The sequence below is a fragment of the Channa argus genome, chromosome 18 (genome assembly GCF_033026475.1).
Source record: "Channa argus isolate prfri chromosome 18, Channa argus male v1.0, whole genome shotgun sequence".
NCBI lineage: Eukaryota > Metazoa > Chordata > Actinopteri > Anabantiformes > Channidae > Channa > Channa argus.
In genome coordinates this window covers 13,702,408-13,730,390 of record NC_090214.1, presented here as the reverse complement: position 1 = coordinate 13,730,390, position 27,983 = coordinate 13,702,408, and the positions used below count along the sequence as shown (strand labels likewise).

Here is a 27,983-nt window from a genome sequence, read left to right as displayed (position 1 = left end):
TGTTCTAAAAACTAACGAAAACATTTCTGGAAGAGCATGCAATGCTTCAGTTTATGTGAAACAAAATCTCCATAACTGATGTCACACAACAGCAGATGAAGCTCACATTATCTTAAGACAAATTAATTTCGCCTTTATTTTATTTTTGTTGCAACTCTCAAACAATAAAGGTTATATCACACACATGGACAAAGGGATAGCATGTCTGTCAAAGAATTGACAACATTAAATGATTTCAAACAGTAAGAGGCAATACGGAAGTTCAGCAAAAGGCCTAGTCTTTGGAAATGTATAGGCGGTATGGTACTGTTCTCTCCATGCCTGCAGCCTCATACATACAATAACAATAAGTTAACTTACAATATTTACAGTTAACAAAGACTTAAGAAAGTGAAAAGAAAATGAAAACATTCAAGTACGTTCTCAGCAAACACATAAAACACCATTTGGATGGCTAACAGCAATGATTGTGGGGACTAGTAACAAGCCATGTTACCTTTGCAGTTGCATGCGGAATAGTATGAAGAAATGTCGTAATTGCAGTCAAATTGCTTTTTGAGAGTATGTATTCAGTGTCAGGGCATTGTTATTTCTAAAACTGGTTTTGCTTTCTAGGTTACCTGAAAACACTATGGGATGTGCTTAACATGACTCAACAAAAAAAGTGACACATGCATCAGTTTTATACACATATACTACCTCTATCTCAAAATATAACTACTATATAGGGACTGAACAAAACAACGTGTAAATTAAGCCTGTGGATGAAATAAGGAATGTATACTCAAAAAAACAGAAATGCACATTCTGTCATGTGTAAATGAATATCAAACATTAGGGAAATGTCCTCCAGAAACAGACAAAGGCCACGAGGCAAATACACATATTTAGAGAAATGTTCCCTTAGAGGAAAAATAGCTACTACACTGGCTTCATAATCTTAGGATTAACCCATCCTAAACCTTGACTGCAAATCAGTGCCATATTTCAAAAAATGCACTCCTATCACACTGTTGATAAACTAAGGGAAATACACTTCAGAAAAAAAAAACTAGTTCTGGGATTAGCAGGGGGATTACACGTTTCATATGAAAATATATGATCCTACCTAACCACATTTATGTGATCAGAGTCAAAATCAAAACATTCATCTAATGTTACAGACCAATATTATTTGTTCTGCATTAAACAGATCCCAACATCTATTATTACCTCAAACATTTCACACATGCATGCATGCACACAGTCATGTCTTTGAAAGCAACTAAAGCAGAAGTTGACCCTTCTCATTGGCCCACAGTCTTGTTGAATTAAGGAACCCTGCTGAGATGTGTGGGTAAGGTCGGTATCAACAACACATATTTACCCAAAACACACATTTTCAAAAAGCATTCCAAAACATCTCACGACTTTTCAAAATAATACACAATTGTAGGGCATTTTAATAAAAAACACATGGGTGCAAATAATTTTGTTTTTCAGTGTAAAGCCATCTTTCTTTTTCTTAAACAAATATTTCTATGTTTCCTTAGCTTATACCATCTGCTTGTCAACATTCTTACATCAAACATACATTACTTTTTGACAGTACTATATTACAAGTAAAACTGCACTAAAGATATGAAACTAGAAATATCTAAATAAGCAAGTCTAAGTATCTACATAATAAATGGACATGTTAAGCATGTTCAAGATCGTTCTATACAGTACTTTAACAGTGCAAACTTATTCAAACAATACCCAGGATTAGCCTAAATAGTAACGATCCAACGTTTGGATAATATTTGCAGTGTCTCTCTCCTTTCATTCCTACATTCAAATTTGATTATACTTGCTAAACTCAAATATGATTGATAGATGAAAAGTAGGAATATGGGATCTTATTAAAAGACAACAAGCAACAGCAGCATCTAAGCTTCCGTAAACCTGAAGAATATATCCTAGGTTATTGCAGCAACCTCTACATGATTGTGGAAAAAAAATTCCTCTTGAATAGCATTTTTTTCCCTGTAGCAGTAGGGTAGTGAGTTTTCTAGACCCAATTTTCAACTGTTGCCTCCTAATTTGCCACCATTAAAAAAAAAAATGTTTTCTTTTTTTTACAAGGGGTATGGTATGGTATGGTCTGTGACACTGAGCAGGGATAAAAATCAGTAAAGTGACAAAAAGAGAAATATCTTTTTTCAAACCAACATAGTTAGCTACAGTGAATCTAAAATAAAACAAAATCAAACCACATTAGTCATTTTGGAAACGGTTATAAAGTAGTGCTTGAATGTGCTTCCAACCCCTAATTGCACTACTACACAAACTTACCATTAGCAAGCAATTAACAGGTACAAACAATGCAAAATGAAACCCAGGATAGCAAACTTCAATACAAGACAAACATTTGATGAGAATGATAATTCATCAGCACACATCCCTGTGTATATGAACAGCAGACACTTTACCTCCAGCTATTAATCTTGGTGAAAGATAACATTTTGTCTATAAAGTAGCTATTGCAAGTTTGCAGCATGTATATTTGTCAATGTTAAAATACTATATATTTATGTTTATATAGGCACTAAATTAACGTATGTCACTACTTGGCAAAAATTGCTCCTGCAAGTGTTTTCACTAGTGAGGGGAACCTTGCTCCTCGCCAAAAAACAAAAAAACAAAACCAGTGCCAGTAGTGAACTCGAACAGATGAAGGCTGAGGCATTGTTTATAGTACAAGTGCTCTGTGTCCTACACTTGAACACGTTTAGTGTTGGGGAGATCACTACCACTGTCCAAGTTGAAAAGAACTGCAAGCCATCGAGAGTACACACCAAGGAGGTTCATTGAAAAATTGAAGCTCTGTGGTTTTCTTGTGAAAACTAAAGCATATTTCAGAGAAAACAAAGTGAAATGTGCTGATTTGGTTCATTGGTAATGTGTAAGGTTCAAACAACTGACATCATAACTACACTCTAAGGAGCAGTGTAGGACTCTCAAACACAGAGTCCTGAATGCAAAGCTGTGAGGCGGCGTTCAATGCATTCCTTACCTGCAGACACAGAAAAGGGAGGGGGGGATAATAATAATAACATAACAGGCCATGTAGAAGCTATAGTGGCTCAAAACCTACTCTCTTTGAGTCAGATGAGCTGACTGGCATACTCACATTTGCTAACACTGACGATGTCATCCCGTTCAGTGAGCAGCATCAATAAGCCCTCCATCAGCAGGAGAGCTTTGTGGTAGCGCAGGACTGATGCTTCCCCCTGGTGGAACATCTCATCCAGTGCAGCAGCTTGAACCTGAGATTACACCCAGATTAATTAAAACATTAATATAATGCTGCTGGGACTTACAATGTGCATCCAGAAAAGTATTCACAGCACTTAACTTTTTCCACATTTTGTTATGTTAAGTCCAAAGTGTTCAATCTTTGTTTCATCAGACCAGATAATTTTGTTTCTCACAGTCCTTCAGGCAGGCTGTCATGTGCCTTTTACTGAGGACTGGTTTCCATCTGGCCACTCTACCAGACAGACTTTATTAGTGGAGTGCTGCAGAGATGGTTGTTCTTCTGGAAGGTTCTCCTCTCCTCTAAAAAGAACGCAAGTGACCATCTGGTTCTTTGTCACCTCCATCTTCTCTCTCAATGGCTCAGTTTGGCCAGCTGTCCCGCTCTAGGAAGAGTCCTGGTGGTTTCAAACTTCTTCCATTTACAGATAATGGAGGCCACTGTGCTCATTGGGACCTTCAATGCTGCAGAAAGTTTTCTGCACCCTTCCCTTATTCTGAGCCTTGATACCAAGGCTGTGGTCTACAGACAATTCCTTGGACTTCATGGCTTGGTTTATGCACTAACATGTACTGTTAACTGTGGGACCTTATGCAGGCGGGTGTATGCTTTTCCAATTTCCCACAGGTGGATTCCAATCAAGTAGTAGAAAAATCTCAAGGATGATCAGTGGAAACACGATGCACTAGAGCTCTATTTTTAGTGTCATGCCAATGGCTGTGAATACCTATGTCCATTTTTTTTTTAATACATTTGCAAAGATTACAAACAAACCTTTTCACATTGTCAGTATGAGGTATTGTTTGCAGAATTGTAAGAAAAAAGTGTTGTGAATACTTTCTGGATGCACTGTTTTATATACATACACACACACATATATACACACACACACACACACACACACACACACATACATATATATGTATATATATATATATATATATATATATGTATATATATATATATATATATATATATATATATATATATATATATATATATGTGTATATATATATATATATATATATATATGTGTATATATATATATATGTGCACGCACACACACACACACACACACATATAAATATTAAAACATTTTTTAAAAAGGTATAAATTTGATTTAGTCATACATGCTCTTTACTTTGCACAATACTTGGGCTAGCTATTTACACAATGTTCACAGATACAATATTTGGATAATGTAGTTAATAACCTTAGCCTCCTACTCTGCGTAATTATTCCTCTGGCTTACCATCTGCACAGTGTGGCTGAACAGCAGCCGCTCAGCTGTAATTGAGGTGATTTGGTCCATTAGACTGTGCTTTCTGGAAAAGAAGCGCTCCAGACGGGTGCTGAGTGAACGGCAGGATGCCACACTGGACTTGTACAGCTCATTCAGCCTTCTCACTACTGTATATGGACAGAATATAATTTCAAATGGAACAAAGGCCCAATTCATGGGTTTTAATGTAAACTGTTTTTATTGTGTTTACAATACAAAAATACCACTTTAGGATGCCTTCTCTCTTAAAAGATGAAATATCTCATACCTTGTTTGACTGTGGTTGATGGGTAGAGTTTTTCCTGTTTAATTTGCTCCATGGCTGTGTGTAAGGCAGTGGACAGGAGTTCTGCCGTCTTAAGGTAGAGAACCAGCTGTTCTGCATGACTGAGGGAACAATTACACACATATGAGTGTCAATTAGAAATGGTATTTAGTTTCATTTGTCAAACAATACAATGTTGGATTTAAATTTTGACAGGGAAGTATCTAGATTAATTATTTGTATATTAAATGAAGAATGACGGGTGGACTACTTGATTGTTAAATTTAGGGTGTTGACTAATGCCGTATAACTGCAATTAACTGGAATACACATCTTGGGTTACCACTCAGTATAAATGACGCTATATTTCATTCAGTACACAAACTGAACTAGACTTCTTACTGCACACTGAAAATCTCACTAGCCAGAGATTTTAACTTGTCTGGCTGATTAAATAACAGTTCTTTTACTGCTAGCTCCTTTTCTAGTTTCAAATGAACATAGTCCATAGCTAGGAGCTTCACCATGAAATAATTTATATTCAAATTGGATAAACGGAAATCATTCGCATCAGCCATAATTCACACGACCTTACCTCCACTCCTGGCTCAGCGAGCTTATCTGATCTGCTACCATGCTCTGCTGCTGAAGGTGGGAGGGATGAGAAGGGTCCTCCTGCTCTCCCATAATTGTGGCGGCACGGGCTCCAGCCACCTCCATCAGACAACGGGCAAAATCCAATGTGAAACGCAGTCTTTGCACTATGTTTGTATGCTCCTGCTGTGCTCCGACACAAAAGGAGAAAGAAAGACATACCGAAAAAGAGGGAGAGAGATTGTTTAGCATAGAATGTGCCAAACAGAAAGTTAGTGACTTCACACTGCTGGGAAGAGCAAAATCCAAATGCATGATCACATTCTACCTTATTCTGCCTATTATGCCACAACGATTAACACTAAAGACACTTCAACTCCACTATAAAACCCTGACTGATGTACACAACACAAGTCTCTGATATAGAACACTCAGGGTGTAAGCAGTGACTTCTTTTTGACTACTTATCAAAGCCATTTGGGAAGCCTGCTTCTCACCTCCATCAGGGTCTCCTCAGGCAGCTCAGGAGCCTCAAAGGTTATAGGACCACCCATGTTGGCTGTGATAGCATCTGTGAAACTGTAACGAGGACTAGAAGGAGCCTCAGTTCCCTCCAGATAGGCACCAGTCTGAGGGTAGCGGCTAGTGAAGGAGCCTGCAGGGCTCACTGAAGTGAACGAGCCTGCAGGAGTTAGAAAAGCAGATGGCAAATGTTTTTTTTTTCAACAAATGGTAAAAATTGTAAGACCAATTACAAGAACAATAAAAAGAACAGTCAAAATTAACAACTGCAAGTAACTACAGACCTGTGCTGCTTGCTATTTCTTTCATTCATACTTCTGAACTAAAATACATTCCACTTGATCAAGCAGCTGCATTAATTTTTCTTTTAATAATACTTGCTAATTACCAATAAGAAAATTGTGTGTCTGGAAAAGTAGGCATTTAGGTTATCACCTCATAATTGCTGCCACATCTATAGCAGATTTGCTTAATTACAGTTTTGGTCAGTAGAAAATCAACCTTTCATCTTTTATTCCATTACATTTATTTAAGTTTCCACATCATAGCAAATGAAAATGACAGCTTTTGGGTGCTATGTGTTGTACAATATAATGTGCGGAACATACTAATAATTCTGCTGTGTAATTAGAACTTAATTCCCATTTACTTTAAAGGAAATGTGGAGACAAATAATTTGTAGTTAGCTGTGCATATTGGTACCTGAGTATTTTCTCTGTCTGGAGGTATAAGGTGGGGTGCTGCCACTGGGAGGAGAGCCCACCGTGAAAACCACTTGTGCTGGGCTACTGGAGCCAGGTGCAAAGCCTCTTCCACCACCAGGAGACACTACATGATACAAAAGTAACTAAATAATTAAAGATAGTAGAGCAGGTGAAGCTAGACTATTACTGATTATTTTGTGAGAGTAAACATAAATCTGAACATATATATTAGATTTAAGAATTCACTTTGACAGTCTGTAATTTTTGTGTATTTTCGATGACACATAACGCAAAACCCTAACAGCATGCAAACCTTTGTAAATCTCATTAAATAGAAATACCTACTTGTTATGTCAGTGGCTTTTTCAGAGGTCACATTCTCTGTGCTGCCAAGTTCACCAACAGGTCCACTTGGTCCAAAAGCAGCCATCAGCAGCATGTCAGACAGACGACCAGCACTCTGAGACCTGCACAAAGAGACAGGAGACAGCAGTGACTAAGGAAGTAAACAGAGTGATCTTTCTTGATATTTTCTTTATATACAAAAATAACTAAAAGGGGCTGTCCAAATACAACAGATGCCCAAGTTTTAAAATATAATGTTATTTATTTATTGTACAAATAGCTTCCCAAATAACAAAATAGGAAATTCTATATGCGCAAAGACCTTAACATTAAACTTTTAAATACACTTGTTTAAAGCTTCAGCACAGTAAACAGCAACATAACAATCTAACCTTCCAAAACCCTTGGTATCATCATTTAGTCTGTGGATACAGTGCACAGGCTGGTTTGTCTGAGCAAGTGCTTGGAGTCCTGGCTCTCTGGGTTCTGCTGGGGCAGTCCTGCTGCCCGATGAACCAATGATCAAACCCTGCTGTTTCAGGAAAGTCACCAGGTTCGGAGAGCTGGGAGGTCTGGGGAATTCAAATGGAGGGATGGCCTGAAGAGAAAGCGGGGAAAGGGAGAGTAAGAGCAATAGTACCCAAGGTTAGTTAATACTGTGGCTTTAGTTTTTTCATGTTTCACCAAACACTCCTCAATTTGTTTTTGATTTGCGGAATTTATTTTTCCAGCCTTTTGTTGCCCCTCTTCCAACTTTTTTGAGATGTGTTGCTGCTATCAAATTCAAAATGAGCTGATATTTTCCACAAAACGGTAAAATGTCTCAGTTTCAACATCTGAAATTTTTATGTTCTATTGTGAATGAATTATTGGTTGATGACATTTGCAAATCATTGCATTCTAATTTTATTTATGTTTTCACGTCTTGTCAACTTTTTTAGAATTGGAGTTGTATTTCGCACATGCACTGGAAGCCTGAAAGTTTTAATGCTTTGTCCAGGACACCAAATGTAAGAGTGAGACGCTCCAGAGATTTTCCAGACTTACTCCTGCTAGCCCCCCAATTAAAAAGTACACATTGAGTGTGTGAGAGGGTGCATTAAGCTTTGTAGTTGGGATTTAGAGCGAGTGAATGGGCAGGATTTTCACAATAGGGACTTTTTCCAATGCAAGGCTCCAATGTGCTATGTCCAAACAAAACACTTCCAAGTTTTCTAATATGTTGTCCCTCCTTTATGTGCTGACCTCACTGAAATCAACCAGTTTTTGATTGAGAACCTTTCTAGCCCTTCACATGTGTGTTACATCTGTGAAATGCAACTTAGACAATGTCCAATGACAATGATTTCTCTTGACATTGTCCATAGTTTATATGCACACACAAAATCTTTTCCCTCACACACACAAACACACAGCTCCCTCACCCTGGAAGGGGAACCTAGGATTGTGGGAAGAGGGCTACGCTGCATCAGCTCACTCAGTCTGGGGGAAGAGTGCAGGGGGCAAACAGTCATCAGGCCTGCGGAAGGGGCCACCAAGGGGTCAGAGTACTGTTTTCGGATCTTGTGTCTGCCACCGCCACTGGCGCACTCCAACAGACAGGGGGCACTGTGGAGCCGTGTGCCCAGTCCTGTTCTTTGTGGATGTTGCTGAGAAGTTGGCCGGGATTCTGTGTACTGCGGAGCTGAAAGGAGGATGGAATGAGGTCTGAATACTTTTGCTTTTAATAAAATGTCAGAGAGGACAAGAAAACCGCAACTCTATCGACATGCAGCAGAGATGGACAAGTCTTGACCAACTATGCCAATGTCCTGATGGCATATCTGTCCATACAGCTAATGAACTGAATCATGAAAGGAGATGAGAGCAACGGGTGGTGAGATGCAGTGTTTGTGTATGTAGGTGGCTAGTTAATTTTCACAACAAATAAGTTTTAAAACTACTGACCAGTATCCCCCTCTTTGTATGTGGATATGTGAATTAGATTTGACAGCCTGGACGTTACTTTAAAATATGTAAATTAACTCATTAATTCCTGTGACTGCAATCACATCATCAGCACACAGCCAACCAAAGAAATCCTGATCAATGTTCTTTAAATTGCAAGCAAGTACGTTTATCTATGTTTTCCAAAATAATCCTCAAACCGCTTTAATGAACCAAATGAGATGAATAAAAGCTGCAGTACATACTGTAAAATCGAACAACCATTTAGCTCAAAATTGGTTATTTATCATGCTACACTTTATTAGGATACAGTGTGGGAGAAGAAAATATCATGGTAAAATTGGTTAACAAAGCAAAGAATAGCATCTGAACTACCTTGAGGAGAGAGATGGAAGGGTCGGGCACCACCCAGGGAGAGTCTACGGACGGTAGTGACTGCTCCGTGCCCATAGGGCGGCGAGGGGCCGGCCCGAGCAAAGCCCAAAGAGCTTCCACTACTGCAACGGCGAACCGGTGTCAAGAGCCTAAAATGTGAATCTCATGAGTCACTGCAGGCCATTTAAGAAAAAAATTATTTCTTACATACATATTTACATGTGTGACAGTGAAACATTTGTATGTCTGTGTTTGTGTACAGACCGTGGTGAGCCATCCTGCTTGGTTGGATGAAGGTTATGCTCCATGCGCTGGTAGTTTTGGACCTGAGTGGGCACTGGGATAGGCAAAGATTGACCATGGTTTCCACAGTTCCCACCATAGTTACTTCCAGAGAACTCACTGGGCCTGCCAGCAACAGTGAGAAGAACAGAGTGTGCCGGAGGAAATAGACAAGACAGAAGACAGTTAGTGTGTGTATGTTTGTGTAGCCACAGACACAGTTTAACACTTTCCACATGTAGGAGTCTCAAATATTTAGAAGAAGAGATGAGAAGAGTGTTACTGGCAATACTGCTATCTACAAATATTGAATTGGTCATTACTATGACATGAGAGGTTATTAAAGACTCCTAATGCAAATAGAAAACTGCACAATCAAAGCTGTTATTATCCAGGTGAAATTCTGAAATTTACTCTTTATAAAGGGCCAAGAGTTACATAGATCACACATATGTGGCCCATTAATATAAGTAAATGTATAGGTAATATAATTTTATTGTAATTATGAGCCCCATGTCCCACTGCTTTATTCAGTTATTATGCTGTTACCTGACAGAACTAGGAGATCCACTGTAGGGTGGTGAGTGTGGTGGTGTTTTGGCTTGGCTACACAGACCAGCAGAAGCCAGAAGAGAGCTGATTAAAAGGAGGATTGCAATCAGGAGACACATTATCAGCAAAATAAATACAACTTTTTGTGTCATTTGTACTGTACAAGTCAATTATCCTCTTTTATCAGCGGTACACTCTCACACAACTTCAATAAAATCACCAATTCTTGCTGCTCACCCACTGTTTATCAGGCTGTCCTGCAGCACTTTACTGTCACATGTCAGCTCCCCTGCTGATAAAAGAACCACAAAAATACAACAAGAACAGTGAAATCCAAAGAGTGCTTATAGCATTTCTGAGACACCAAATGGTGTTAAATAAAAAATAAACATCAAGAACAAAAACTGAGAAAATTAAGAGACTGGGTGTTTGGTAAAAAATTGGGGGTCGGTGGCTAAACTACTGCAAATTCCACCAAAAAGCCAGCCTAAATCTCAAAGTTTGAGCTTAGAGTGACTTTATTTTTTCCAAGCTAGGATTATTTACATGTGATATTTGTGTAGAAATTTAGTGACAATGTTTTCTTACTGGTGAAGTGAGCAGGCACCATGACAAAGTCATCTGTGTCACAAGAGGAGGAGTTCTTGCTGCTGCCGCCCCCTCCAGATGAGTCCTTGAGGACAAAACCAGTGGCATCCTGGGTGGGAGAGGCCAGAGCTTTCGTACGCACATGCTGCTCAGCCAGAGACTGCTGCCGACACATGGGTACATAAAGTAGCACATACATAAACAAAGGTAGCATCAAGGAAAGAATAAAAGAATAAACAGTGAATAATGGACAAATAGGTGTTAACTTGGTTACACAACTTGAAAACACAACTTGATTACTCAGGCACAGACAGATAAACAAGGAAATAACACAGAAATAATAAGCATATACCGGTGGTGAAGCAAGATGAGAGGTGGATGAACTGCTACAAGAGCTGGCTGATGCAGAGCTTGGGAAGCAGGTCATAGTTACAGTAGGATTTGCTGCAACAAAATTCAAAGATACACATGCATTTTGGTGAGACACACAGGATATCAACAGAAACATTGTGTCCACAGAAAAACCTCCACAAGAAACCTTTTATGTCAACATGGCTGTTCCTATTACTAAGATCTAGTCCTATTATAGCGCATTAAGTATATCCTTTAGATAAAAACCTAAAGCCTGACATTAGTTTAGTCTGGACATTACAGACTGACATATTAAAACATGTTCAAAAACTGTACAATACAGACAATCCCGCATGGCATGTATTTTTGATAATTTTATTAAGAAGTCAATTGTTAATTTATACTTACTCTTTTTCATAGATGAGCTAGCCTCCAGGAAAGGATGACAAAAAAACTCATCTACCAGCAACACAGGAAGCAATGTAGTTAATTAAAGGTGGTACAACAACATCATTTCCTACATTCATAACATTCATAAGATACAAATGGAGAATTCTTCTGTGTATGTTACCCTAAATCTAACATTTCTTAATTACATGAAACTGCATCCACCTGAATATTTGTAAGATTTGTTGGATATGACTACTAAATGAGCCAACCAGTTTCTTCTGTTTTTGTTTATATTGTGTAGTGTAAGGTTAGCAAGATTAAAAAGCTTTCGTATAAGCACACTGATGATGTCATCAATGAAGTTCTATAGCTGCCTTTGAAGTTTGCCTTTTAAGTTTGTTTAACTAGTTGTCATAGAAACTATGTATAAAGAAAGTTTATTACAAGAGCGGTAGTTCAGCTCAGCCTTTGGAAAGAACAGACTCAGCTATTGAGACTACAAGATGTAGCTATTAGAGATTTAGGTTCAGCTATTAGGGCTGACAGAAAGAACTGACTACAAGGTAGTCAAGGAAGGTAAGCTCGCCTCTACAGTCATAGACCATGTATGGTGGAATGTACAATCTAAGTTAAGCCTGCAAAAGCACCATACTGTCAGCCGTTGCATAAATTTAACTATACTTGATCTTTACCCACCGAAGTCGATGCGGTCTTTGTGGTTGCGCTGCAGCAGACCCAGCAGCAGGTGCCTCAGATGGCTCGAGGTCTCTCTGGGAATGCTATAAACAATTACTAGCACAATCAGTATGTGTGGCTATGCAGAAAGAATTGACCACAATTAAAACTAATACAGTTACTACAGATGGCACAACACTTTCAGCTGCTCTCAATTTACTCTGCATATCTTTACCATTTCTATTTCTTACAGAAAACTAAATCATTTTTTTTTCGAATATATATGTTTCCCTAACAGTGTGGCTTTTAATATTCCTGAAGACAAGACTCCCAGCCAGGCCTTCATCAGGCAGATACTGCATTGTAAAAGAGTAGGCTGTTAGTGAGCTCATGGTGGCTTGTCATATCTAACAATGTTAAAAACTAACTGCTTCTCAGCTGTTAAAACAGCTCAACTGACATGAACATGACAGTTAAATATGAAATTTTATATCAGAGTTGCATCAGATGTATCAGAAGTATCCTTATTTCTTATAAGCAAAATCTATAAATCGATTACAGGAAAAACTGTTTTACAATAACATCAGTGGATCACATGTTGTTATCTTACTGTAACTTACTTGGGGCTAAGGTTCTTGTTTTTTTCATAGAAGAGCCGGAGGTCCTGGGGACTGCTAGCCTAAAGATAACAAAATGTCAGATGCAGTTGAAAACATGTAAATGGCTGCAACTGTAACTGTGTCTGCCTACATGTAGAGCATCATTTTGCGCTATAGACCTCAGGAGTAAATGAAGATTCTTCTCTTTATTGTTATGGCACAAAATGTTGATATTTTGTTTTAAAATGCCTGCCAATAAAGCAAAGACTGAAGTTATTCAGCTAGTTTCAGGAATGCTGCTGGACTGTTTCAGAAGAGAGAGATAGTTTTCACAGTTATCCTGTTATTAAACAGGCTGGGTCATCTCTCAAATGATCTGGAGAAAAGATGATCTAGAGAGAAGACACATCCTGTCAGACTACTTTCAATAAACAGGTTGAACTATGTCTTCTCAACAAGAATGAAAACATGTTATTGGAAAATTCAGGAAGGTTTTGTGTTTAGTCATATTAGTTACTGTATTAAATTTACACCACATTAATTGCATTAAAAAAAGTATTTAATTTCAATTTGTGTGTGTGTGTGTGTGTGTGTGTGAGTGAATATATATATATATATATATATATATATATATATATATATATATATATATATATATATATATATATATATATATATATATATATATATATATATATATATATATATATATATATATATATATAAAATGCAAATCAAGGTGACATCAACATGAAGCATGGAAATATGTCAAATTTGCATCAAACTTTTGGATAGAAATTCACTTTCCTTTAGAAGAGGGTCATTGTGCTGGTCCACATTGGTAATGTGAATTAATTGACAAACAGCGTGTGATTGGAGTGTATTTACCTGAAATGGAGCCTTCCCAGTCAGGCACTGAAACACTATAGTTCCTATACTCCACAAATCAGCCTTGGCATCATAGTTTTGGGACATAATGACCTCAGGAGCCTGGTGAGTTAAAAACAAGGTCACTGTTAGTAATCTTCTGAGAAGTCTTTGATGATTAAGCTCTCAATACTGCATTGCTTTCTAGATTGGATTCAACTACTGATGCAAAATTAAAATAAATAATAAAATATTTGTCTGTGCTGTGTTACTTAAAGAATGATTGAGCAAATGTTAAATTACAGCTGATGTTTTCAAAATTACACCATATGAAACCAGAAATTATAGATTATTCCTTTTTAAATTAAGAAACGGTCTGAGCCAATAATGCACTGGCCTGAGCAGTATCACAATAGTCTAATCAGCACCCAGGTAAAACAGTTTGTGGGCAAATATTTTCTCTCATCCCTTAAAAAACCTGCAAACTGTGCTTACCATATACATCGGAGAACCACAGAGTGTTGCCGCCATCATGTTGTTCTGGAGGTACCTGGCAAAGCCAAAGTCCGCTGCAAAGAGACAGAAAGTGAGGGATAAACTAATTTCATGTTTTTTAACCATATACCATTATAGTAATCTAACAATCCTGTCAGATATCTTGATCATTTTTTTCACTATCACTGGAGGGGAAAAAAGAAAACCACGTGTATTAACCAATCACATCGCTGTTCCTCAAACCAATCAGAGAGCTGTGACTCTTGAACTCTGATCGTTTAAAGTAAACAAGATAAAGCTAACATGCTAGCAGGACCTCCAGGGAACATTCCGGCTAATGTCCAGGGGAGTTCATATTTAACAAAATAAACATAATGATGGAGTATGAAATTAACATAGATATGTACTTTATTTAATGTCAATGTATATTTATTTTGCCTTAATTGAGAAAATGTCACCTATGCAGCTACATTAGCATGATACCATTAGCCACCGAACTTGAAGGAGGCTAGTTAGCGTGCAACTGCCAGCTAACATTAGTTTCTGTGATCTATAAATTTAGTACCAGTTATGAATGGGTGATAAGAGGCTCAGCCGATGACAGTGACACTGCCTGAGGTTTGCCTTGATAGTTGGGCAGATGTAGGTGTGTTTGGATATGTCTATAGGTTCTATAGTTCTCAGTTTTCTCTTTAAAATACCTCCTGGGCCTGGCTAACAGCATCTCTGCTGAATGTGTTTCAGCACAGCACACATAGGCCTCTACATCGTAGTGTTCGTAGAGAATGACCCAACATCAGTAAGAGTATCGTTCGTTTCCCAGAGTGCGATCAATTATACTAACATTACTGTTATAGGGGTTTATGTGAGTTAGTCTCTGTCTAGTTAGACATATAAAGTACCTGAAATTAAAAAAAAAAATAGCTGACAAACAGACAAACTAATCTTTTTTATCTTGAATGTAATATAATGCGATGCAACTTTTACAAAATACTATTGCTTAGTCCACTTTTTTAACCACACAAATTGTTTTCATTCTAACTATAACTTTCATTATACCTTGCCCTTTCTGATAGTGGCAACAATATAGCCTTTAAGTTTACAGCTAAAGGTACAAAATGTATGAAAATGACAGCAAACACAGTAGAATTTAGTTTTTGCACATGGTGTCGATTGTTAGCAGCTGTCAGCTCTAAAAGAAATCCGAAACAAATCTATGAGAGTTATACAGATAGCTTTTCCTTTTTATTGTTAAATCAGAAGTTAAAGAAGTACAGATATTCATACAGATTATGATTTACTTTTAGATAGTTACTTTGCAGAAGTTTTGGAGGCCATTTGTGGTACTGATCAAGTCTTCACGTTAATATATAGGGAAATACTAGCCCTCCCTAAAGGAACGTTTCTGTTACATAATTTCACAACTGTCCTTTAGTGCTTGATTACATGTAGACATCTGCATTTATAAAAGAGAAAAGGCTGAAAATGGCTATGTCTTTACATTTTGAACCATTTTTTTAAACTAGTGTCAGTACTTCAATAATCATTAATATATATCAAAATAATATTTATTAGTTAATTTTTGCTTCTGAGCACTGGCCCAATGAAGGTGTGATAAGCGCCTTTCCCAAACAATAACACCCTGTAGACATTTGTATGGTTATCAGTTGGCAATCTATTTCAAAGCAGTCTCAGAAACTTTACACTCTTGTGTGTGAGGGGCATGCATGTAGCTCAAATACCACCTTGCAGTGGGATACCTAAAAGCACAAGAGAACAAGCTATTAACAGCTGTGCATTAGAAACACTTGATTAGAGTTATGACAATGTGCCTTTGCCTCACTTGGTCCATCTACTTATTAATAACACACTGTCATTAATGGCTTTATATTAACAACATTGTATATGTTTTGTTTTCTATAGCTCTTTCATAGTGTTTACCCTACAAATGATCAGAGTAATGTTAGTTTGAAATAAAAGTTTCAAAATCTTCAAATAAGCGAACGATATTTAGAGTAACGCCACAAGTAGACCATCTCTAATATAAATAACAACGCTCAAATATTTTTTATACATATAAAAATTCTTGTATTATAGGAAACTTTCAATATTCAATGATAAGCGGAAAGGAGGAAGTGGCGTCACATGTCGTGGAAGGTGAATAACGTAAAATAACATGCCAGATCCGAAATGCCATGCTGGATGAAAATACTATTCTACAAACCTAAATAAACTTTAGAATTCAACAATTGAAGGAAATGCCTGGAAGGAAACCTCAAGCTGGAGTTCCTAAATAAGACATGGAGGAGATTAGAAATCTCAAAAATTTATAAAGGAAGAAATAATAAATTGGCAAAACAACAGGCTACTTGATGGAGGAAGTGTGCGAGTTAAAATAATTTATAAAAGAAAGAGATCGGAGGATATAAGACTTAAAAGACAGAGTGGACGAGTTGGAGCAGTAATATATATATATATATATATATATATATATATATATATATATATATATATATATATATAAAAAATGGATTCGAAATTAAAGATTTCTATATAAATTAAAGATCATATGCTTGACCCCACTGGAGAAGATGCACCGCAAGCTAGCTCTGCTTGCAGTCACTTGAACAGCAAGTAATCCAGTTCCTCCACAGTGAGAACATTAACATTGAAAGTGAATCAATAACAGCCTGCCCCATGCTCCCTAAGAGAAAAAGCAATATGAAGTCTGACATTAAAGTCAGAGTAATAAATTGAAAAACCAAAATCACAAGAGAGTTACTGAAGCGAGGAAAAAAATTAAAGGGAACCAATGTTTATATCAACGAGCATCTGACCAGAAGGGACGCAGAACTCTACAAACAAGCACGGATCATGAGGAGACAGAACAAACTGGAACTGCAGATTGTGGATTCGTTTGAACGGAACTCCAGAAAACAGAAAGGCAATTGCAATAAAAGACCTTAAAGAACTGGACCCTTTTCGATGAAACAAAATACTCAAAATTATGGTAATATTTGTAATTGCTAATTTTATACCGCACAGAAGGACATTGACAGAATTATGGAAATGTTACCAGAAACTTAAAAGACGGACAATATATTGATTGAATTCTGCATCTGTCCAACTATCAAGGCAAGCCTGAGGCAGTGTCACTGTCATCGGCTGCGCAAATTATAGCGCTTATAAAGCACTTTACGTTTGTTGACAAATCTCAAAGTGCTAGCACATTAAAAGCAAGAATAAAACATAAAACAAATGTTAAGCATATAAAACATAAAATAACATAAAAAAAAAAAAGGAATGATCACTTTAAAATGCTTTTCTGAACAGAAAAGTCTTCAGCTGTTTTTTTAAAACAGTCCACAGTCTGTGGTGCCCTCAGGTTCTCAACTCTGTTCCAGAGCCGTGGAGCAGCTGCCGAGAAAGCTCGATCCCTCATTGTGTAGAGTTTGATTGTGGAGGGGTAGAGGCGATACGTATTGGTGGAATTAAGGTGTCTTGTTGTAGTTTGTGAGGTGAGGAGATCTTTCAGATATTGTGGGGCAATTCCATGAATGCACTGGTGGGTAAGTACACACAGAGTTTGTATTTAATGCGAAGGTGGATGGGGAGCCAGTGAATTGTCCGGAGAACAGGAGTGATGTGCTCATATTTCTGCACCCTCATAAGGATTCTGGCAGCACTGTTATGAAAAAAAAAATGCAATTTTTTGTGTGTTGGACATGTGTTTCGATGACGTGGGGGTCAAACTTGACCCCCAGGTTGTTAACAGAGTTGGAGAGGGCAATGGTGTGGCCAGGAAAAGAAATACAATTAACGGGGGACGAATGAAGCTGGTGGGTGGTACCAATTAGCTTCAGTTTCGGTGCTGTTCAGCTGAAGGAAGTTCTCTGACATCCATGCTTGCCAATGACGTGGCTTAGTGGGAGTATATAGATGTTGAAAAGGGCTGGCCCAAGAACCGACCCCGGTGGCACCCCACAAATGACCGAATGTGATTGAGATTTGGCATCCCCCAGGGCCACATACTCAGCTCTATTTGTGATATATAACCCAAACCACCCCAGAGCAGTGCTAGAAAATCCAGCGATATGCTGTAGACGATGAAGGAGAATTTTGTTGCCAACTGTATCCATTGCGGCAGTGAGATCAAGAAGAATGAGAAGTGATGGGAAGCCCTGGTCAGCAGCCATTAGGTCATTAGTGACCCTGACCGGGGCTGTGGGAGGAGCAGAAGCTAGATTAAAATTTTTCAAACAGATTGCATCTTTTGAGGGTCACCTCAAAAGATACAAGACAGCTTTTTCTAGGACCTTTGACAGGAATGGAAGGTTGGAGATTGGACGATAGTTTGCAATAACTTCAGGAACCTGGATGTGGTGTGATTATTTCAGTTTTCAATGATGTTGGGACTTTGCCGCTCTGGAGGGAGCAATTAATGATGCTGGTAATGAGGGGGCTTATGTCTGAGACATTAGCTTTTACCAAGGGAGTGGGTAGAGGGTCCAAGGTACATGTTGAGGGTCTTATCCTCTGTATAACGTCAAATTAGTTTACTGTTGTGACCAAAAACTGTGACAGACAGCCTTCTGGCCTTGAGGCGGGCAGGTCTAGGGGGTGGTTGGAGACAGACAGTGAGGAGTGGATGGTGTCTACTTTAGTAGTGAAATTTGCAATGAAACTATGCACTGCTCCTCTGTGTGATTGCTGCCAGTGTGGGTTTGAGGTTTGAGTAGATGATTTCTAGTAGAGGACTTCTAGAGTTATCACCTATTCATAACTGTTACTAAGTTTATAGACAACAGAATGTTAGCAGGCAGTTGCATGCTAACTAGCCTTCTCCAAGTTTAGTGGCTAATGCTATCATGCTAACGTAGCTGCTTAGATGTTTTCTCAACTAAAAAGGTAAAATAAACACACATTACATGAAATAAAGTTCATATCCATGCTAATTTGATACTAAATCATATACTAAATATGAACTCACCTGCACATTAGCAGAGATGTTCCCTGGAGGTCCTGCTAGAATGTTAGCATCTTGTTTACATTTAGTGGTCACAAATCAAAAGTCAAAGCTGTCTGATTGGCTTTAGAAACAGCAAATCGATTGGTTAATACTCGGGTTTAGTTTTTTCCCTCCCTCCCACAGAGGAAAGTGCAAAAAAGATCTGTGTGGCTGACAGGATGAGATCTACAGATGATCAACTCCAGATCCAGAAATGTGTATGTGAGAAAGTTATCCACAAAAAATTACAAATTTGATTTAAACTGCATTTAAATTTGTAAATTATAAAATACACATACAAATAACTATTGCATCATGTGTGAAATTTTTACTTCGCCACCCATGGGAAGCAAAGTATCTACAGGACGAGATCTCGAGATCCACAAATGCGCAGATCTGTGGATCTCACAAAGATTTGTACTTGAAAGAGTGTCTTTGTGCACCAGAATTTCTAATGTGATTTTGCACAAATACTCAAATACAAATTTTATTTACAATGCATTTAAATTTGTAAATCATAAAATAGACACACTAACATTTATTGTACCAAATTAACTCTGTACCCATGACGTAACACTGAACAAGAGAATTGTTTGTTTCACATGCCAAAAAACACAAAAACAGGCCTGTAGATTATAGCTGCAGTGGTCCTTTGAATACAAATACAGAGTGTAAAACGTGGAGTGAGCTTGGACAGTAGGGGACAAATTTTACTGAATCTTCCAGGAGCATTTGCCCTGCTGGGCAAATGCTAGTTACAACTCACAATTTACTGAGGGACTTTTATTCCAAGGGAGGGTCTTGGAGTTTAGCCTCTGGAAAAGAAATTGCCAATAAACTCTGGTTGAACAGCTGCTTTTGTTTAGTTTTCTAGTTTACTTTAATAGTGTTCTCCTATTTTCCTGTTAAATCCAGATGTACACCCACAAGCTGGGATTTAATGTCTGAGATATTATAATGTTTTTCTTTTTTATCTCTGAATAGGTTTATTACTGTGCAAATTTTAATACTTCATGTTAAGAATAAGCAAATCTAGAGGTTAAAATATTTCAGATAATACCTGTGAATTTATGTTTTTTATTTATGGTATATATGTAGTGCTGGCTAACTGAGATAGTAACTAATCTTCATTTTTCTTTTATTGATGTTATTTATACATATACAGTACCTTACAAAGGGGATTCTAAGTTGTATTTTTTTTGCCATTTCTTTCCACTCCATAGCACTTTTGACTGACCTTTTCGTATGACAACAACCACAGACAACTGATGACACACAAACAACGCACACATACATACATAGAAATGCTCACGTCCTCACTCGTGTACATTCAAACCTACCGATCTTGATGCAGGTGTTGGTGGAGTGCGACTTGCGTCCTGGTGGGTAAGACAGCAGAATGTTTTGAGGTTTGAGGTCCCTGTGAATTATTCCTTTGGCCTGTAAGACCCTCATGGCCCCTGCAATCTGCTGCAGGAAAACTCGAATGGTGTCCTCACTTAGTGTGCCTTTGGCTGCAGAAAGATTAGGTAAATTATTAATGGTTAATCAATGGGAAATTAAAACTTGTATCTTACTGTAAAGTGTGACTGTCATTCACTATTGTGCATTTGAAAAGATCTGTTGTCGTAAGGTTCAAGGTGGGAATAAAGTAGTAGGCTGGTCAAGACTGAATGACCCCCTTCCCTAGATTCTCACATCTGCATATGTAAGTAACACCTAAGTAAGACATTAGGTAGTGGTACAAAAGACAGAGCATCACATTTTCCCACCAGTAAAACCTTTTAGCCTGGCAGAAAAAAACTGTTATTGCACCAGGGCCTCTATTTACAGACTGGGTAACTGCTAAACTATGTTTACTGCTATAATTTGTCAACAAACGACTGGAGGCTGTCTTCTTTCCCATCATGTCCACACCAGATCCCACCTCAGACAAGCTGATAACACAAGCTATTCCGAGATCTGAAATTTATGAGATATTCCCTTTTATTTACACTACATGTTCTAGGCAGAATGGACAAATAATTCTTCATCTTCTAATAATTTTTGATCTGTTTCCTGGCCAAACTAGTTCTTCCAACAACCTAAATTTACATCTATAGAATAATATTTGGGAGTTTGGTGTTCAAAGTGGAAATATGTACAATTCTTAGGTCACATTTAACATATTCTGCTTTTAGTAGATATATTTGTCCCACTTACAATGTAAGTAGTCCGCAAGGTCACCTCCATTGCAGTACTGGGGAGAGAGAGAGCAAAGAGATATTAAATGAATAACTTTTGGAAACACAGGTAATGCAAAGGGCTTATGTGTAACCACAGTGAATAAATGTCAATGAAGGAACTGTGTTTACAGATTTATAACCTGGGTCTCATTCAGTCATTCATATGAATGAGACCAGGAAAGGACAGGGTATGATTGCTCTCCACTGAAAGACTGCCTCACAAATAATTCCCTTTAAAAAGAAACACAGAGGACCAAAAAATAAATATAATAATAATAATAAAAACAAAACAATTAAAATAAAAATGGACCACTGAAAGCTAAAGAGAATGTGAATAAATATACTTTGTACATCATTTTTAGATTTCCACGCAGTCTTTTGTATTCATTGCGAATACACTGCATTTTGAGATCCAGTCCCATTTTACCATTGCACGTTGCCCTGCCAGACCTATCCATGTCTACTTGCCAACAAACATGTTGTCAATTTTATTGTGCTAACAATTCTGTGGCATTATGCCTAATTAAAATTTTCTGCTTAGTTGACAGAAGGGTGGTATAACCCGAAAAGATGTTTTAGTGTAAAGCACATAGAAGATTTAAGCTTAATTTTACTCTGGTTCTTCATCTAAAATGTTGTTTTAAGTCACAAAAAAAACCTTGCAGCATTATTTGGATTTGACTGGTGGCCATTGAACCCCCTTGATGCCTGAGGACATAGCTAATTATAGCCCAGCCCGTGTAAGAGCTGCCTGCAAAAGCTGTGACAATACAGCACTGAACAAACAAAGCCCACATCACAGCACGCTTACCTCCATTACCAGGTACACTGAGCTGGCAGTTTCCTAAACAGGGAAGAGATAAGAGCAGGTGTAAACAAACATGTCAGGGACAGACAAACGAAGCAAAAGGTGGTTCTTCTGCTCATAGATCATGGTAAGCTAAGCTGCTGATTCAGATTGGAGAAAAATGATTGGACTGTAAACAAAAATGGGCTTAGGTTGGTAGTAACTTGTTAAAAATTATGATTTTATAAAACCAAATTACTGCAGACACCTACATGGCAGTGCTTAAAAAAGATATTTGACTTATGTGCTGAGAATGTTTAATGATTTGCATTTATGCACAGCACAAAGTAAAATCATGTCTGTTGATGAAAAATAGAAGGAAGAAGGAATTCTCTAATACTTTTACTAATTTTACCAATCTTTTACCAATAAACAAAATAAAAGCAACTTAATTATAGTGCTGACAACTTGAATGTTTTTTCAAATTGATCGGCTACTTTCGTCCACTATGTTGTCTCCCAGACACTGTGTATGTGGCACGAGTTTAGGAAAACAGAAAGCATGGCCAATCTGAAACAGCCCTCTTATCACATGGGAACAGACTGCTGCAGTTTCTTACTCTGACCTCTTCTCAGTATCTTGTTGAATTCACCAGCCACATGCCAGACTGCTTTCTATAGTTCAGCTGAGTCAGGCCTTCTGAAATCGGTTGTCTTTGGCATTGGCTTGAAGATAGACAGTACCCACCGACCAGACCAGCAAGCCCATTGTAGTCAAAGAGTCAACCATCTGCTTTCCACAGCTGTCTGTGTTGCATTTATCAAAGAGCAGTGCAGCAACACACAGCTGTTACATAAAACATTGGGTCTTGTGCTATGGGTTCATTGTGAGGCATTATAATTTTAGAAGGTTTACAGTAATGTGTCTTTGAATAAAATAGTAAGAAAGCAGATCAGAGTGAACATGAAATAATAATACTCAGGTTATTGTATTGCTTGCTATTGCTATTTATTGTTTGCTATTCTCAGCTGTTGATATGAACTGTGCCTTGTAAAAAAGACATGTCAGAAGACTTACGATTAACAATTGTTTAATTGCATAGAACTGGAAAGGGTTGTAAAAAGGGTGACGTATTTTTAGATTATATTGTTTGTCTTTCAACTGATATTCATCAGTTGAAAGACAAACAAATGATCTACAACTGCATGCAGTTTAGTACAACTACCTGGCACTAATGCTATAGGAAAATGTTTTGTAGATTGATTTGGTTTGATTGCGCTGTACTGTTTGTAAAGAACATATGGTAAAAAGGTATGGGAAAAAAAGTATGGTATAATAGAGCCCTGCATACCAACTTAAAACCTTAAGGCAAAGGAGGGTGCATTATGGTATGGGGTTTTACTGTCTGTGGGCCTGAGCAGTTGTCCCAAAAATCAAGAGGAAATTTATTCTCTAATATTATTGAGGTATCTTACACGATGATGGCAGTGTGGCTGTCTGGCAACAGAAAGATGACCCTGTGTTTGTATTCCTTAAAAAGTAAAATGTAAAATGAATAAAATTTGTCTAAACCAAATGAAAAAATGCCTCTGTTCAGTTCATCTATCTGATATATCCTCTTACTCAAAAGTTGTTAAGAAACAGGAACTTCAGGTTACATTGCTCACATTTTATGGTGCTGTGACTGACAAACCACTACCTGGTTGGAAGAACATTGAAAAATAAAATTATTCCATATTAACTAAACTTTTAGGTTATATTGAAAAAAAAAAAATCTGTGAAAAATGTGAATGTGAATGTGAATGTGAAAAAAAAGCGAGGGTATTCTGTAGTGTACCACGTTTGGTTTCAGTTTCCTTCTGAACTAACATCTACACAGTCTACTAGTACTCAGACTATCCTCAAGCCCAGATATAGCAGCAACTGTCAGATAAAAGATAAGACCGTGGAGTGTTTTTGAGCTGTGCATCACAACCTGTTGCACATGTTTACAACAAGGTGATTGCACCACAGTGTTTGAGTAGCAGAGCGTTATCACTGGTCATGACATGAAGACTACACTTTCTGATAGGACGTATATGGGGCTATTCAAATCACTAAAAATAAATATTCATGCCTAGAAATTAAACCTACAATGTTTGCTCTCATTAGAGATAAGGTAAAAATAGGTTAACGCCAATGCAGCAGGCTAGTGCTTCCACACTTCTGCAACATTTTTTTGCTGATCTTACACAACAAAATCTCTAAAAGAAACTTTAAGCAAATAGACATACAGACAGGGTCCTCTAAAAACAGAGCATGGCTTGTCTAATATCGAATTGGGATCATTTGACAATATTATAATCTCATTCTCAGATGCTGCAATTATTGTAATCTGTATATTATGTGTTTTTTTTTGTAAACCAGATGGCTACTTGGTACTCATGGATGGAAAAGAAAAAAGAAACACCTGGTGAGTTACTACTGTATGTGAATTTTATGGGGGGACAGGGAGTAAAGCAGTCTAAACTACCTGGCAGGTGTCACCAGAGTTAGCCCCAGACTGGTTACTAGGCTACAGGCAAGAACATTGACTTGACTATGGATTCATATTTATCACTGCAGTGCAACACTTTTCTAGTGTGGTGCTGAGCCAAGAGGCTAATACTAAAATGTAGGTCTTATCGTGTACAGGTAGGTTGCATAGGCTACTCTGAACCCTTGGCATGAGACTAGACAGAAATACTTCAGTCAAGAAAAACATGAAGACATTACACATTCCAGTAAGCCCATATAAAGACAGCTGAGAACTGGTCACGTGACAGCCGACAAAATGAATACAAAAGGAAAGTATGTAGGCTTGAGAGGACACAATGACAAAAAAGAGGAAAAGGGCCTGAACTGGATGACAAACAAACACTTTTCCAGAACAAGCAAATGTAGCAACACCTCATTTAACAGGTAGGGAAAACAAAACCGTGCAAATTGCATGAGAGAGAAGTGGGTCATGTGGAACAAGCACATCCAACGACCCATCTGCTCCACTCTGTGAGCAAAAACCAACAGGAAAACTGGCACAACAAAAGGAGTGATAATTATATCTGTCAACAGAGGCTTCGAAACTCACAAATCAGCCTGATCTAAGACCTTTTCATATAAGAACTTTGGACAATGTTTGGAAAATCAGGTCCAGACGTTACCTGGAGTTGTTGTTTCACACATGTAACACAATGCTGAAGATTGTCTGAATCAGAAACGCTTAATTTCAGTGAGTGGTGATTCATGGCCAGGGCATGCAGGAGGCACAAAATGATAAAAAAAAAAAAAAAAGTGTGGCAGTCAACTTAAAGACATTTTGTAAACATGCCCACTTCCTTGCTTGAACTCAATGAAATCACTTCGGACAGAGTAGCATGCCCTTTCCACAGACTTTGTGCTACAGGGTGGCAGGATAAAATCTAGGTAATGCCTGGGCTGTTTGACTCGAACATTTGCATTCTCACATGCAACTCCTCCAGGTAAACACCAGAGAAGTTCAGGGTGGCAGTGCATGCGTGAAAGCAGCTATAGAGGCAACTTGTAATTGTAATATTTACATACCTGAAAGTCCAGTAATGCAACAATATTTTCATGTTTCAGCTCCTGCAGAAAATACAGGAAAATATTATCTAATTATATACCATATGCTTAAATTTGAAAAGATATCCAACTTGACTTGCACATCCAATTTAGACACCCTAAAATCTGTTGAAAACATTATTTTCACAACATGCTTAAGTAGACTAGGTTTAGATAATCACCAGACCCATTTCCCTCAAACATCTGGCATCTCTGCAGGTCTGAGGAAAACACAGTATTACATTTTTCCTCAATTTTCTCCAGATAGCATTATCAGTTGGCTTATATTTATAGTATCCTAATTACTTAAAAACAGAGAACTCTTTCAAAGTTGATTTCTCAGAGATTTCAACTTACCTTGAGTATTTTGATCTCTTTCCCCAACAGAGTCTGGGATTTAGCCAGGTTCTTCTTGTTTATGCATTTGACTGCCACTTCCCAGTCATGTTTCTGGAAGGACACATTACATGCAAAATAATAGTTGGTACATAAAACAACCAACGTACAGTATTATGTGTGACACTATGCCTCTTCTTGTCCTTACAGTACAAATTCCACCATGCATCTGTATGTACATAACTTTTTTGAGGATATCTCCACATAGTGTGTCAGAATTATGGAATTCTACTAGGTATTTAAATAACATATTTGTTAAGTATCTCTGATTTTGGTTTATATGCTTTGGCATGCCATGGGTCACAAGAGTTTCATAATGGGCCCCTGTACCGATTACCACCTGTTGAGACCAGGATATCTGGTTATTGTAAGGTAACCTTATAATGCAACCCATTATTTATTATTTACATTTTACATTAGATATTTACGTTTACGTTATTTCTATAACCCAATACAGCATCCTCAAAGGTATATTTTATTATATGCCTTCATTTTTGTATGGATTCTTTTATGGATGTATTGCCATACAGTCTTTTGTGGATGTAATGCATCTTTGTGCCAATATACAGATGAAGCAACAAAGATGCATTCATCTTTGTTTCAGAAGGATGTGATACATGGTGTATAAAGCCGTTAAATGTATACTTTTAAGAACAAGTCCAGGATATGTTCCAACATGTTTACTAGTGGCCTCACTACTAGCTTTACGTCAGCCGGCTTGCAATTGTATTGGCCATGGTCATCGAGATTCACCCTCTGTATCATATGCCTACCAAATATTAGGAAAATAAGGCCCCTTGGGTGACCAAGTACTTAACAAGTACCAAAAGCACTGCGTGAATTCAGCGTCTGTTATCGCAAGAAACATCCTGTATGTGCTCCCAGGCCTCTTAAGGTAGTACAACGAAAACAACTAGCGCATATGATTAATAAAAGTAGATATTTCGATTCAGAAATGAAACCAGGGCATTCAAGAGACACGTCACTGCGCTAGCAATGAAAGGTTTATCTATTTTATATTTTTTAAGGGAAAATAAACATAGGAAAGAGACAATACTCACCTCTCGGTGTCTGCCTTTGAAAACAACTGCAAATGCGCCATGTCCTATCAGGTCCTTCCGACTGAACTCAAACTTCCCCACCGTCTCCATGTTGAGCCAAAGTCTGCTGTTAAACTACTATGACCTGAACAAACGAGCAGGAGGCCTCAGTTCGCCCTTTTTGTTACCAAGTGCTCTTTCCTCCTCTGTTAAATAATGGCAGCAGCAGGGATGTTCACCCCCTCTTTCACTTGCCATAGGCTGCCTTCCTGAAGACAAACTGTCCTCTTCTCTCATGTTCACAAGCATAGCTTTTGGAGTTTCGCCTCCTAACAAAGATGTATGGAGATTTCCATCTCGGACAGTGCGCCCAACACGTAGTTAGCTAACTTGATCAACGAGATCATCAGACGACTCTTGTTTTTGCTCTGTTCCACCTTAAACAGCACTTCGCTGCGTTTTGTTTATATATCCAGGGGGTTATCGCTTCTTTCGTCTGGAGCGTCCAAACGGCAAAAAAAAAAGGCTCTAGTTAGCAACTTAACAGTAGCGAACAATGCTTAACAACCACCCGGGACTGTGGCTCTTCCCTGTACGCTCTTGCAAACAGTAGCTGGTTTGCCGAAAGTCATAGCGATAATACACAAACAAAGCAGACGGCTCTAACCTCTACAGCAGAGCGCATGCGCAATGCAATTACAGCTGTGGTTTTGACGTCGGAGGACGCACGGCGCACACTTGACGGACCGCTACGACGTTCAAGGCGCGGTCACGTGGTACACGAAGGCGCCCGAAGGAGGCTGTTCAGCTCCCGAAC

The 27,983-nt window shown here is 38.0% G+C and overlaps 1 protein-coding gene across 4 annotated transcripts; it reads right to left on the bottom strand.

The window, feature by feature from the left end:
• Nucleotides 1–107: 107 nt before the first annotated feature.
• Nucleotides 108–27,858, bottom strand: ulk1b (unc-51 like autophagy activating kinase 1). Of its 4 annotated transcripts, none has more exons than XM_067484081.1 (27): nucleotides 27,188–27,858; nucleotides 26,088–26,180; nucleotides 25,713–25,754; nucleotides 22,158–22,190; nucleotides 21,324–21,360; nucleotides 20,462–20,635; nucleotides 14,114–14,187; nucleotides 13,640–13,741; nucleotides 12,773–12,831; nucleotides 12,174–12,256; nucleotides 11,496–11,546; nucleotides 11,089–11,180; nucleotides 10,737–10,899; nucleotides 10,386–10,437; nucleotides 10,146–10,232; nucleotides 9,579–9,722; nucleotides 9,315–9,463; nucleotides 8,417–8,676; nucleotides 7,385–7,590; nucleotides 6,993–7,114; nucleotides 6,646–6,771; nucleotides 5,919–6,103; nucleotides 5,423–5,607; nucleotides 4,831–4,949; nucleotides 4,533–4,690; nucleotides 3,155–3,290; nucleotides 108–3,037 (listed from the first exon to the last, which is right to left on the bottom strand). In XM_067484081.1, the coding sequence occupies exons 1-27, from the start codon at nucleotides 27,275–27,277 to the stop codon at nucleotides 2,982–2,984; spliced, it is 3,078 nt and encodes a 1,025-aa protein (XP_067340182.1). In that variant the 5' UTR covers nucleotides 27,278–27,858; the 3' UTR covers nucleotides 108–2,981. The 4 variants fall into 4 exon arrangements, 3 of the variants coding, with proteins under 3 accessions (XP_067340182.1, XP_067340180.1, XP_067340181.1); XM_067484079.1 differs by having other exon boundaries at nucleotides 10,386–10,440; nucleotides 27,188–27,857; XM_067484080.1 differs by having other exon boundaries at nucleotides 10,386–10,440; nucleotides 10,737–10,896; nucleotides 27,188–27,857.
• Nucleotides 27,859–27,983: the final 125 nt, after the last annotated feature.